The sequence below is a fragment of the Anticarsia gemmatalis genome, chromosome 1, assembly GCF_050436995.1.
Source record: "Anticarsia gemmatalis isolate Benzon Research Colony breed Stoneville strain chromosome 1, ilAntGemm2 primary, whole genome shotgun sequence".
NCBI classification, from domain to species: Eukaryota; Metazoa; Arthropoda; class Insecta; order Lepidoptera; family Erebidae; genus Anticarsia; species Anticarsia gemmatalis.
This window is the reverse complement of record NC_134745.1, coordinates 9359755-9373133: the sequence shown is the minus strand read 5'-3', so window position 1 is coordinate 9373133 and position 13379 is coordinate 9359755. Positions and strand designations below refer to the sequence as shown.

General features: G+C 38.8%; 1 protein-coding gene across 3 annotated transcripts in view; it reads left to right on the top strand.

Moving 5' to 3' along the window:
- Positions 1–13294, top strand: part of yki (Transcriptional coactivator yki) — a 31458-nt gene extending 18164 nt beyond the window's left edge. Inside the window, exons 2-6 of one of the 3 annotated variants that reach the window (XM_076117758.1) lie at positions 5135–5283; positions 8853–8993; positions 9113–9270; positions 9526–9846; positions 10777–13294. In XM_076117758.1, coding sequence (XP_075973873.1) covers positions 5135–5283; positions 8853–8993; positions 9113–9270; positions 9526–9846; positions 10777–10872 — 865 coding nt within the window. In that variant the 3' untranslated portion in view covers positions 10873–13294. Of the gene's footprint in view, positions 1–5134; positions 5284–8849; positions 8994–9112; positions 9271–9525; positions 9847–10776 lie in introns of all 3 variants that reach the window. The other 2 variants (XM_076117749.1, XM_076117768.1) reach the window with 2 other exon arrangements.
- Positions 13295–13379: the final 85 nt, after the last annotated feature.

Genomic DNA, 13379 nt, shown 5'->3' with positions numbered 1-13379 from the left:
ACAACACAACAATATTCACATTAATGCCGCTGTTTTATTTACACAGATACTGATCAGTGACACTAGAACAATGTTTGCCAACAGACGCTTTGTTGACGAAACGACACACTTCGGTTAACGGTACACATACGTACTTACTGTTTATGCTACCATCTATTGCATTACCACTACAAAGAAACACTTTGCATGTCAATATTGTGTCGATATTCCACGATTTCCACATGAGGTGCTGATTGTTGCACTTCGGCCGTTTTCTCAATTTCTGTAGAGAAGCGTACTTAGTTGTTATTTATTTATTTAAATTATAGTCAATATAGAGTAGTTCACCACATTTCTACTCTCTCTAATGACTACAAGTCTTATGATAAACATGTTATATGTGTCTCTACAGTTTTGTTGCTGAGGAGACGTCATTCTTAAAACGAATTCGGCTAATGACAAGCTTGCGAACTGGTTAGTATTTTATTTACTCATAGTTCAGTTATCAAATCCAAACCATTGTAGGTATTCTTATAAATTAATTTCAGTTAACTCGATATTTATAACCTTAGGTAGGTATATGTATTTTCAGTAATTTGAAAATGGCAGATGAACTATAAAAAAAAGATAAGATTAATTAATTAAAAAGTATAAAAATAGGATGAATGCTACATCTACCATGCCTATTCAAAACATGAATATACTAAAATATCATGGTGTTGAAAATATGTTGTAAGTATATACTATTAGTATATAACTAAAAGAAATCCTCGTTTGTACGAACTGGAATCATTAAGAACACAATAAGGCACTCAACAAGCTACGCACTATTTTAACCGGTGTCATTTAAGTATGTTAAGTAGTGAATTAGAGTATTTGGTAACCTTGAATTTATTTATATTGTTTTATCACCACTCATGAAATATACATAAGTATAACTATCACTAAGCAGTATTTTCCGAAATAATGCCTTACGTTTGTTTAGACTTTGTTAGTACAAAGTTCAGCATCCGTATTTGATTATGTAATGATCCAGAAATAAACTGAAGGTAGATTGTGGTTAGTTTGGTGCCTATTTGGTTCCTGACTCGTGTTGCTGTGTAATGGTTAGTCTATTGTTTTGTGTGCAAGTGCAAAAGCGGGAAAATTGCGCACCAGACGAGGATGTACGTCCGATATGACGCGTTTCCGGTGCAACCAGAGCACCGTCTTACACTGATACAGTCTGCTTACAATACACACTTCAACCAACAGATGCTTCTTGTGGAGATTCAGTATTTGGATCGTAATATCATCTAGATTTAAGTGGTTTCAATTGTAACTGATGCGGGCTGTAATTATGTCTTATAACGTCACCCTGCGATTTAATTTCCATTCATGTCGGAGTGGGTTATGACTGTGCTTTGTTATTGTGTATTTATCATTGCAATAAACATGTAAATGTATTATATAGTAACACAATGATATTCAAGTCTAGATCGCATGGTCCCAGAGATATATTAAAGTTATATTCGTGGAGTTTTCGGGTTATACTTTGTAGCAGCAGAGTTTTACTCGATGAAATGAGAATATTAGGCTTGTACCCATATTGCATGGACCTAAACTTAAGCTGGAAATTAGCAAATAGCAAAATTTGGTAATATTCTGTTATTGTAACGTGATTTTCACTCCACATCAATATTTGAGTAGACGCTATAACTGACACGGAAAGACAACGACGTGCGAGTTTTATTTATTTACAGTTTACTAAATCACGTTCTGAATGACTATCAATTTTGAATTAAAAGTTTATCCGCTGCTGACAATGCGTAATAACATTAATTTCAATGTAGCGTCTATATTTCTACGTATACGTGCTCGTTGGTATACGTAGGTACGATAATGTATTGGCATCTGAATGAGATTTTGCGAGCTGCTACTCAACCATCATAGTTATTTTAATGTTTATGTTACGTCGACGGACGCGATGCCAACTTTATTTTCCGTTTAATTGAAACACGAGGCATTTCACCGAATTCGTCATATTGTGCTCGCGAATCTGTTTACGATTCATACTTTGTTTGCGGTGCGTGGTTTGTGTAGGTTAAAGCGGTAAAACATATTTTTTTGCTTCTTCAACGCAAGTCTCTCATCTGTACCCGTCCACGTTCCTAATTAGTTACACTGTCAAAATGGAGCGTCTTCCCGAAATAAGTTCGAGAACTGGTTAAAATTGAGTTTGAACATTTGAGGTCTCTACCTTTGTTGTGATCACAGTTTTCAATGTTAAATATTATTGTCTTTACATTTGTTATTCGTAATGAGATATATTTAAATGATCGTGCGGCTGAATGCTGAGTCGGCTCTACCACCTCGATAACATTCAAATTGGACAGTAGGCCGACAGGCGGTGGTGGCGTGTTATCGTAAGACACCAACACCGGGTGCGTTGTGCAAGAGTAGAAGGCCTTCGCGAGAGAGAAATGGCGTGCTATTTCTTAAGCTTCTTGTCATATGGCAATTGTTCGCTTGCGCCTATTATGTATTTGAATTCTAATTTTGCGAGCCTTTGTGCGTATGTGTTGCCAGTCTCTACTTCGCCTGTTACGTTATTAAAACAAATTACATGGTTTTGCTTCATAGATCTCTGCAAGCCATTGTTAGAATAGACATGACACAGCGCTGTTACGTACTCCCTAAGGGTTAAAAACGTTTATAACATCAGGTAGAGTTCCGTGTTTAAATACATTTTTTCCATCCCTGGCGTTAACATAACGGTTCAACAGAGGTACCCACCTAATACTTTCTCTTGACTGATTCATAATATTATATTCTGCGCGGAGGATACAAAGTCGAAATGTTAAACACTTTCTCATCTCAGATTTGCTTTTTTATATTATGTACACAGCAACTTTTGAATACACGCGTGCGTTGAAAAAAGTAACAGAACCGCTTATTGTATGACATTTTATAGCTGTTACCATTGAAGAGATGTGACTAAGGTTATCAACATATCCGTGTTGCCAATTTCTGTGATCTGTGTTCTGGGAACGATCGATTACGTGTCTTTTTTAGGGTTGGCACGGTCCAAACAAAGCGTTAATTAATTGTACAAATTTCTCGTATGCATCTAGAAAGAACATTTTAAATTACGTGGATACAGAATATATATATATATTCATCTGAGAAACGATTCCTTTCTTAGTGTCGAATGACCCATATTCTCATTTACTGAATGTTATTATGATTTCAAAAGCATTGAACGCATTTTACTTCCTAGCTGCTCAAGCACCGTCTGAGATAGTTTTACTTTCACAGCTAGTGGACAAATTAACGTGAATGTGTATAAACAAACATGATGAGCGCGGGTGGCGAGTTGCACATTAGGTACAACAGTTTGACTGGTGTTATGCAACCTGAGTCATCCCCTCCCTCCTCACCTCACCGCACGGAACCCCTCGCCCCGCGCGGGCGCAGGCTGCGCTGTAATTACACACTTGCCCGAACCCCGCGTCGCTCGCCTCTCTGTTCACTTGAAGTGGCACGATGCAGCCACTCACATTAAGACAACGCACGCTTAAGACAATACATACATATGTCACATCCATTTTGTACTATAGCAACAAATAGTTAGGTACACGGTGTATAGTGAACATATCACATATCATAAAGGTATTCAGAAAATGTCTTAGTTCACATTTGATGACAGTTTCCTTTTCAACTACGGATTAAAATCCTATGAATTATTGTAATTCGTTCAAGCAATGTTCGAAATCTACCTACTTTCAATTTCGCTTTGGTTGCAATAACACAAGATTCAATGATATGCATAATACCTGCTCTAAACAGTGTGATAACAAGACGATAAACTATACCTAACTATTTTATTAATGCTCCTTCTTTTTTAAAGAGACAGCATTCATAATACAAATGAAAACAATGGTCTGAGCCATATCTAACTAACTTGGCATAGTGAGTCATATAACATAACCATTGAAGTTAGATAAACACCATGTCTTACGTAAGCCCCCGCAATGTCAGGTAAACTGTGACAATAATTATAGCAGCCTTTCTATAACAAAACGTTTTCCATCATCTATATTGTCCTCGATATAATTACGTGCACCCACGTATTCATTGATCAACTGAACTATCACTTATGTCAGCTACATTTAATTTACGTAATTACGCATTCAAACATTTTTCTTTATAAAATCTTTCAAAAGTATTACTTACTTAGATTCTGGATCAAATAACTACTTATCAGGGTTATCTTTTAGCTCTATGTAAACTTTGACTACCCCTCTACATGTACCTGTCTTATATTTTCGATGAATGCATGTCGATTCATACATGCATGAAGCACATTGTGCAATTAGCGTGATGTGTGATCATATTGTCAGTATTGTCCAGGTGACGTGTCCGGTAAAGGTCAGGCACAGTTTGGGAGATAATGAGGAGTTAAATGTGGTTGATAAGTAGCGATGCAGGTGCGGTGCGGCCGTGCCACGTACAGGTGCCTGGCGTGACATCGCCAACAGCTGATAGCGCGGCCAAGTTCATTACCGTTCCGTGCAAATCGATTAGTCGTGGTAATGCCCCCATCCGCTTTCCAATGCACTTGCTATTTTTTCTTAACCTCCTCATAAAACCTGCAATTTCGAGTACTAAAATTTGTCTTAAGTGGGTCGTTGTGGATCAAATTTAATAAATAATATCAAAACCGTTCAGCGGAAAGTATTCGTAGCCACCAAAATATGATCGCGGTCGCGACCACGAATGTGATGACTGCCTACTTTCAGTGTAAAGAAAGTAAAAGAGTCATTCATCATGGCGGTGGCTATTCACTGGGTCGCACTCGCACACTCCGCGTGTCCGGTTTTGTCTACAAATTGGTCACATCGACCGCTAAGTGGGGAAGATTTGGCTCACACGATGCCGATGCTGCTAACGGGTTTATAATGAATGCTTTACTCTTCACAAGTAATGTCTTTGTTCGGAAAATGCGATTCTATTACAATTAATTTACCTAGTCTTATCATAAAACGTAAAGAACATAGTATCTTTCGGTGACTCTACATACTTATAAATATAGAGAAAGTAATCTGAATGTAGAACATGTACTTAGAGTGTTATTATTTAGCCTATATACTCATGATGTATATGTTATTTTCAGTCACATAACGAAGACGACAACATGGGACGACCCTCGCAAGACGCTGGCGGCACAGTCGGTGGCGAACGCCGTGCAGCATCAAAGCAGCGAAACGTTGCTCACACAGACCCCCTCACCACAGAGCATTGCCAACACACCACCCACACCAGGTACCTATACATTTATTTAATACTTACTCAATTACTACGTCGCGGCGTCGCTACTACAACTACGCCTTGCATCCACATTACAACACATTTACATAAACTAGGAACATACATAATACATAGGCTTTGGAATCGGAAATAACGTAATACAGACATATTTTCTTTATTAAATTCGTATAGATATGTTACGTAAATGAAACTGTTCTTATCCAGTTTTTAAAAAGCTTTATCATTGTTAGATTGTTGATAAACAAGCAATCATATAAACTGCGGATTATGCCAAGTAAATAAGGAAAATGTTATGCGAAAATGTCTTACCATTCATGTAGATTGTCGTCTATATCTTGCCTAAGCTCTCATAAGCCTTTAAAGTTGATGAAAAGGGTCGTATTACAAGTTTATTACATCATATAATATAGAATACTGCGCTCGGTACAATCGATTTTTTATACTCTTTCGTTGCGTTAAATAAGAAATGCAAATGCGACCAACGACAATACAATGTCACATTGTAAAGTTCTAAGTCTTCATAGAAACATTTGACATCGAATTCTATTAATCCATTAGTAACTAAAATAAATAATGCATCAGTATTTTTGCTGTCACATGTCGATTTTATTCAATACATTGTTAGGAAGTTCCGGACTACTAGCTAAGGCACTATAATAGGCTTTCTGTAATTGGCTTTTCCTACAAACACATACGCGACTATGAGTAGCAAAATACTGTTTTCCTGTAAATATTGATCAATGAGATATTTTTTTCCTATACGGAGCTACCCAAGCATGCCATATACGTTAATTTAAAGGTCACTATGCAACGCAGTAATATACCCATTGACAAGGAAAAATACAACGATTAAGCAGCTAATTTCCAATGAATAGTCGGTACAAAGTAAACAATTCAAATAAATAACAATACTTAATCCAATTAATTACGCGCATGAACTAGAATTAGAATTATAAATGTGTATAATTTCCTCTTTAACATTTAACGAGTGACCTGTACAATGGACTCTATTTTTTACTAAAATATTAGTAGACAAAGGTATTTACTCGATTTAGAATAAGGGCTTAGCGATAGATCATGGTACCTAATTAAAATTATGTAAAAATGCGGTTTCTAATGAATCTAATTCACTTTTTTTTTTACCACCTATTAATATAACTTTACACGTACGGCTGTTTTCTGAATATGACGACAAAAGTCGGAATACATTGTACCTAAATTGTACTTTGAGTTAAAATAATAATTAAAGCATTAGACGAGAGAATTAATTCTTTTGGAACCTACCTACATAAAGTTAACAATGAATTTGCAAAACTATCAATAACAATAATATCGCAAATTACGTCATATATGTACGTGAGTTCTGATTCTTCATGTAGTACGCAGTCATGGGATAAAGGCTCTTAATTAGTTGTTCTGTGGTGTAGAGTTACTTCCACATAGAACATTATCAGGGTTCAAGCTTATTCCTCGGAGCACAATGACGTACATGGTATTTCCATTATATTAACTTATGTTGTTGTGAGTTTAAGGATAATGACCATTGTTTATATCCAATTAGGTAGGATTTCATAGTGTTCGACTGTGGTTCCAGTGTTCACGTGATCTAATTGGCCACAGTGGCGTGTTTAAAATTATCATGGAACTGAAATAAAAACAAGTAAATAACCCGAATTCTAAAACTGATTTTATGACGGGAATTAACGCGTTGTTTCCGTCGGTCGATGCGAGACGAGCGTTGAAAGGTGTTCGGAAAATACATCGGTGTCGCGGCGCCAGCGATGGCGGCGGCCATGGCGCCCGCGCCTTTCAGCGGCTTGCGACACATCCGCCTTACTCTACAGTCTACATCTACACCCAGACTGCTACACGGTACACAGTACACACCACAACACGACTACACAACTACACAACTACACAACACGCAATACTACTTACATACGTACTTCTTTGTCTTATCACACGCTGTGATTATCCTTTTTCCGTTTTATAAACATGTACGTTTTTGTGTCATCGTCATAAAATGTTGTCTGCAGAGAGTGCACGTGCTTACCTCCAAGAGTTCATTTTTAAAGTTATGATAGTTTACTTAGTACGTGACCTATTCACGTATCAGATCACGTTCTCGGCTGGTGGCGCGGCGCGCGCGGCGCCACTCATAGAGGCAAGTGACACTGTTACATCTAACTTTATCTTCGCCACACTACAAACATCCACCTATGTAGATCAGGTGACAATACAAATAATTGTGTTTTCACAGCGCGTTCCTCCTTAATCTTACGTCTAGATAACATGCAACTACACGCACTCATATGTCTTACTCATGAAGGCAAACTAAATTTGTTGTTTTGAAATCATCTATGTAGGTTTACACTCTGTGGCTTTCCATCAAAGCTAAATGTAAATTGAAATAAGCAACCACATTTATTTTGGTTTGTGCATAAAACAATGAAGTGGTCGAATAACTATAATTACTCACCCTGTTTCGCAGTTTGTAGGTAAAAGTACAATATAGCGGCATAACGTAATGCTAACGTAATATCGTGGTTAGTCGCCGAGTAACCCCCCTCCCCTCCCGTCCCGGTCGCGGCCTCCCCCTCCCGCTCCGCTCCTGTCGACTGTTGAGTAATGATGATTGTAAATAATGTTTAATTACACTTCACCGACATAACAAAGGCAACATAGTTAATAAAGAAATTATCAAGATTGCAACATCGATATAATGATTTATTTTTACCAGCATCGGTCACATGAACTAGATTGGTTCTTGTGTTTCATGCAAATGTGTTTTCTACACATTCATCTCATGTTGCATATGTAATTATGGTATTAGAAACTAACTGTATTCCTATTTTCTTCTGGATAAAATATTCTTATATTTTTCTAAATGATTTTCTAAAAACTGCTACTGCGTATAATATTATAAGCTGGAGATGTAAATTGACCATGGAAAGTATTTCAGTAACTAAGAACAAGTTTTTGAACTTGCTGTTAAAGCAGATGCAGATTTATCAGCAGATATTTTAACAGAAAAGTAGCTGTGTGCCCAGATGAACAACATAAACAAAGAGCTCTACCAAATATAAAATGATGCGAGCAGTCGTCGGCGTGGTGCGGGCGGTGCGGCGTTAATAGCGATGATATTGGCGATTAATTAGAGGCCTAGTTGTGAATTGTTTATGAATGATCGGTTGTTTGTTGCGTTGGCCGGTAGTACGTGTATAATGTGTATATAATGCGTGTAGTGTGAGTGAGCACGAGGGTGGTGAGGTGTCCGCTACTAGCGCGGCGCGTGCGCTGCCATTCTCTGATTCATTTTTGGATGCGTGTGCCAAAGCGCTGTGCGCTGAGCGCGCTCGTCTGGCGCCGTCGTTTCTTGGAACGAGCTCTCGACGACCTTCCCGTCGTCCACCTGATTCTCGATCACGTGTGCGTACGTCCTAGTTCATAATGTGCTGGCTTGCAACTAGTCGCTGTTGAGAGAATCATAAGTTGTTTTTCTACAAATGACAAGTGTTACATTTCAAAGGTACTGATTACGTACGTTTGATTGATTTCAGCAGCGAAGAGTACAAGTAGTAACACAACGACGGATCCACTAGGGCCCCTGCCGGAGGGTTGGGAGCAGGCCGCGACGGCGGAAGGAGAGATCTACTTTATAAATCATGCGGCTCGCACGACATCCTGGTTCGATCCAAGGATACGTAAGTATACATACATTTAAAACGAACGCTAGTGCCGTAAGTTTAAGTCGATGACGAGACTATAAGTGGCGTAATGTTGGCCGAATGAGTGTTTGACGGAGTGCGGTGTGTGTTTCCAGCGCAGCACCTGCAGCGCACGCCGGCGGCGGCGGCGGGCGGCGCGGACGGCGTGTGGGCCAACGCGTCACTACAGGCGTGCCAGCAAAAGCTCCGGCTGCAGTCGCTGCAGCTCGAGCGAGAGCGCCTCAAGCAACGCCAGCAGGAGATTAGAATCCAGGTAACGTGACCAAACAATCAGCTATAAACTTTATCCACGTAGATCGATTAATCTGATCGACTGATTGATGAAAAGACCACGATTAATTTGTACCTTTATTAGAATAAGAGAAAGAATAGTTCGCTGTTAATAAAGTTATATTAAATGTCTCTACGACTTTACCTTCAACTTCTACTTGTAATTTTGCACATCACCAGTATCAATATAAAACCTTGGAAAACAAGTCATTTGAAAAGTGAATCTGAAATATTCCAGCAAGAATTAATAATGGCGCGGCAATCGTCGTCGATCGTGTCGACGCTGGCCAGCAGCGCGGGCGGCGTGGCCAGCACGGAACTGCCGCTGGACCCGTTCCTGTCGGGACTGTCGGAGCACCAGCGCCAGGAGTCGGCTGACAGCGGGCTGGGCATGGGCGTGCCGCACTCCTACTCCATGCCGCACACGCCAGAGGGCTTCCTAGCCGGCATGGATGACCGCATGGACTGCACCAGCGAGGCCGGCGCCAACCTCGACTCCACCGACATCACGCTCGCCGACAACCTCGACTCTACCGACGACTTGGTGCCTTCTTTACAGGTAACTAGTGTTTTTAACAGTCATACTTAGGCTAACACACCGATGAATTTGCCAAGTCACTATGACTGGGAAACTAATCACTTGTTTCAATGATAAACGAAAACATAGTCATAGACAATCCCATGTTTCCAGTGTAATAAATCAATGACTCCTTCTGTTCTCCTAAAGGAGCCCTATTAGTGAAAAATGGGACGTATTAAGTTGCATTTTACCTGTAAATAATATAATAGGTATTACCTATATTTTATTGAAGTGGTGAATCACACTAAAGTGACTGGCAATTGATTAGTGAGGCGACAATGATTCATTGCAGTAAACACTTACTAAGAAAAGGCACTCCAAAGAAGGGTAGCCGACTAGCCTGTGTTTCGAGCGACACGTATAAATATAACCACGGCCATTGACTTCAGATAGTCACTGTAGTCGCGAAAATATTCCTATGGACAAAATCCATTGATTTGATAATTAACAATCCAAATACTAAGATATTTGAACTCCTCAAATAACATCTGCTTATCATAAATAAGTCCAGTTACAAATGGCTCAAGTGTATTGCGTTAAAGACTGGACACTTGTTTATTTGATACTAAAGTGCGTAGGTGTGATGAATCACTCTCATAATAATGGCATAAATTGTAATTGTGTTTTTTGCTACCACTTTTAGACAGCTGAATGAAAATTGAAAGTAAATAGAATCAGTTTAGAATACATTTCTTTTGAACTGTAGAGTTAATCACGAAAAACAATTCAGAGGAAATCATTTCATCGTGGTGTTGCCCTATTAATATAAAAATAACAGCGATGACTCGCGTGACTCACTGTCATTAAAATTTATCAACAAAACAACGTCTTTATTTCCCAAAATTCTGAGAAAATTTTAGAGATGCGAGGTTATCGATCAATGTGTAATGTGAATGTGAATGTTTTCAGTTGAACGAGTTTACAAACGACATACTCCTGGACGACGTGCAGTCGCTGATCAACTCGACGCCGAGCAAGCCCGACAACGTGCTCACCTGGCTGTAGGCGCCACGTCTATTAGCTATATTATGTTTAATTTAGCGTACTTACCGCTCTATATGACGTCGACCGCTATAACAGTGTCGGTGATAAAACGGTAACGATGGTGTAAATTTCACTTTGAAAATGACAATTACTAGCATAACATGTGTATTGACTGATGTGGGATTTCATGTGTGCTTATGATTTAGGAATAGTTAGAAACTTTCAGTACCGATACGATGGCTTCCATGCGATCCGTCACACCGCTGCGGTAGTGCTCGACTGCGCGGAGTGACCGCACAATGACCGTGCGGTACTACGTCGAGCGACTGTCGCCGCGGTGTGACTGTATCTCACTATATCTGCTCGCTTATTATGCAGAATTGGTTTTATCTCTGTCTCTGCATTTATTCGAATGAGATAGGAATACAAAATTGTGTGGGTATAATATGTGTTCTACTTCGTTATGATAGATGTGTGGGATCTTCGTATTTTACATGTAGTTAGCAGGTAATTGCTAAAATAATGTAATCGAATAGTAACTCTCTGGTTTTATAACGCGGACATAGGACTCGGTGTTCGCTCTATCGCCTGTATTTCAGCCGGTTCAACACAATGTGAGCTACGAAACAAATGCCAAGTATCGCGATACGGTAGAGCATGAGTGTCACGAGTGGCTAGTCATTGACGTGAGAGTGTACTAGTGCCGAGTGCGACACGCGCGGTGTCCGAGAGCGCGGTGGGCGCGGTGGGCGCGGCGGGCGCGGTGGCTGCAAGCCTTCTTTCGTAGCAGAAAGTAGTTGCGTTGCAACGCAATCATTCGTCAACTAGGTTTCCCATATTCTTTTCATGGAGACTATCGGAAATCGTATTCTATTTTCGGTATAAACAAACAATATTTTATGATATATTTTAAAATTAAGATTGTGATAACATCTTGATGTGACAGTGCCTTATTGTGCCTTGATAAAAATTATTTATTGTTGTAATAATTTAGATAATGTTGAGATATTTTTACAATTTTCTATTGTCGGACTATTGATATTGTAATAGTGATTTGACAGAAATATACTACTTATGTACTTGTAGAACGTGTTTGTCGACTTACACCGTCCTTGTGAATTTTCGAGATTATGAATAGACGTTAAGTTAAATAGTTAATCATGAACTAGGTAAATACGTTGGCAACTATTATGTTTACTTATTATAACGTTGGGTTGTAAGTGAACAATGTGACTCTACCTAAGCAATATTGTATTGTGTGGGTGCAGCAGCTAGTTAAATGTTTTAGGGTGTAATGTGAGATCGAAGTGTTGCCTCTTAGTGCCTTACTGTCACTTGTTGTCAGTTGTTGTCAGTCATTGTCATTTATTGTGACGACGCTCTCGTCGAGACAACTTGTGAACTGCTGCAGAGCAGGCTTTACAATTCGGTGCCAACTAAATATTAATCTATTTTCAATAACTACTGTTACATTATTAGTATTACTTCATTACGTTTAGTTATCAAATCATTGAATCTATGTTACTCATCTTCATCAACAAATCAAAATGTTTCAAAATTTTGTAAGCCCACCTAGTCTTTAGAATTTTGTTGTATGAGTGTAATGAATTCAGCTAGCTTGATTGATTAATATGATATTGGAATTAGGCCTTTATTATCAAATGCTACATTGAAAACTTTGCCATATTAGTAAAAGTACTATTATTCTTATAAGACTTTAATGTAATCTTCAGTTATGACGAATAGCAATAAATAGCATCTGTGTAACTATTGTAATTAGACGTAACGGTGCTGGGTTTATGATACATCTTATTTTGTATTCTGTAGATCCATTTGTTGTATACTTTATATTTGTATTTGTCGTGTATTAATTCTAAGAGTCCGTAAGTTTGGATGCTTCTCATATTGTTCGGTTCATTATTCGTAACTCGCTCCCTTCCCCGTGGTAATCGTGAAGTTGGTCGGAGAGGAACCGAACTGCGGTCGAACACATTCACTCCAAGTAGCGTTCCTACTGTCTGTCTTGCTTTAATGACACATCGAGAAACATTCCATGTTGTAACAGTCGGCGCCGGCGCCGCGGCTCGGCCCGAGTGTCGCCGCCCGTGTCGTGACACTCCCTGACACTCAGTGTTGCACAGTAGTACAGTGTCATAGAGTGTCACGACACACGGTGTCACTCGCGTCCGCTCGCCGCTGAATAATATTCTGAACAATATATCAAGTGTAAACTGTAATCAATTATTTCTTAAGTATAGCCTTTATGAGAAACATATCTTTTCAGTCTGATAACAGATGCAAGTTTTCTATGTAGTGTATGTAAGTACGTGTATCAATGTTATAACAATGAAATTACGTGTCAAAGTTATTAATTTACTATAATTTCATTGTAAATAATTCGATATTCTTATATGAATTAAATAAATATTTGTTTTAATACCTATTATCTCTTTCACTTCCTTAAATAATAAAGCAACAATTTTGAAAGCATATAATTTAAAGTTCACTCCTGGTTGTGGTAGTCTGTT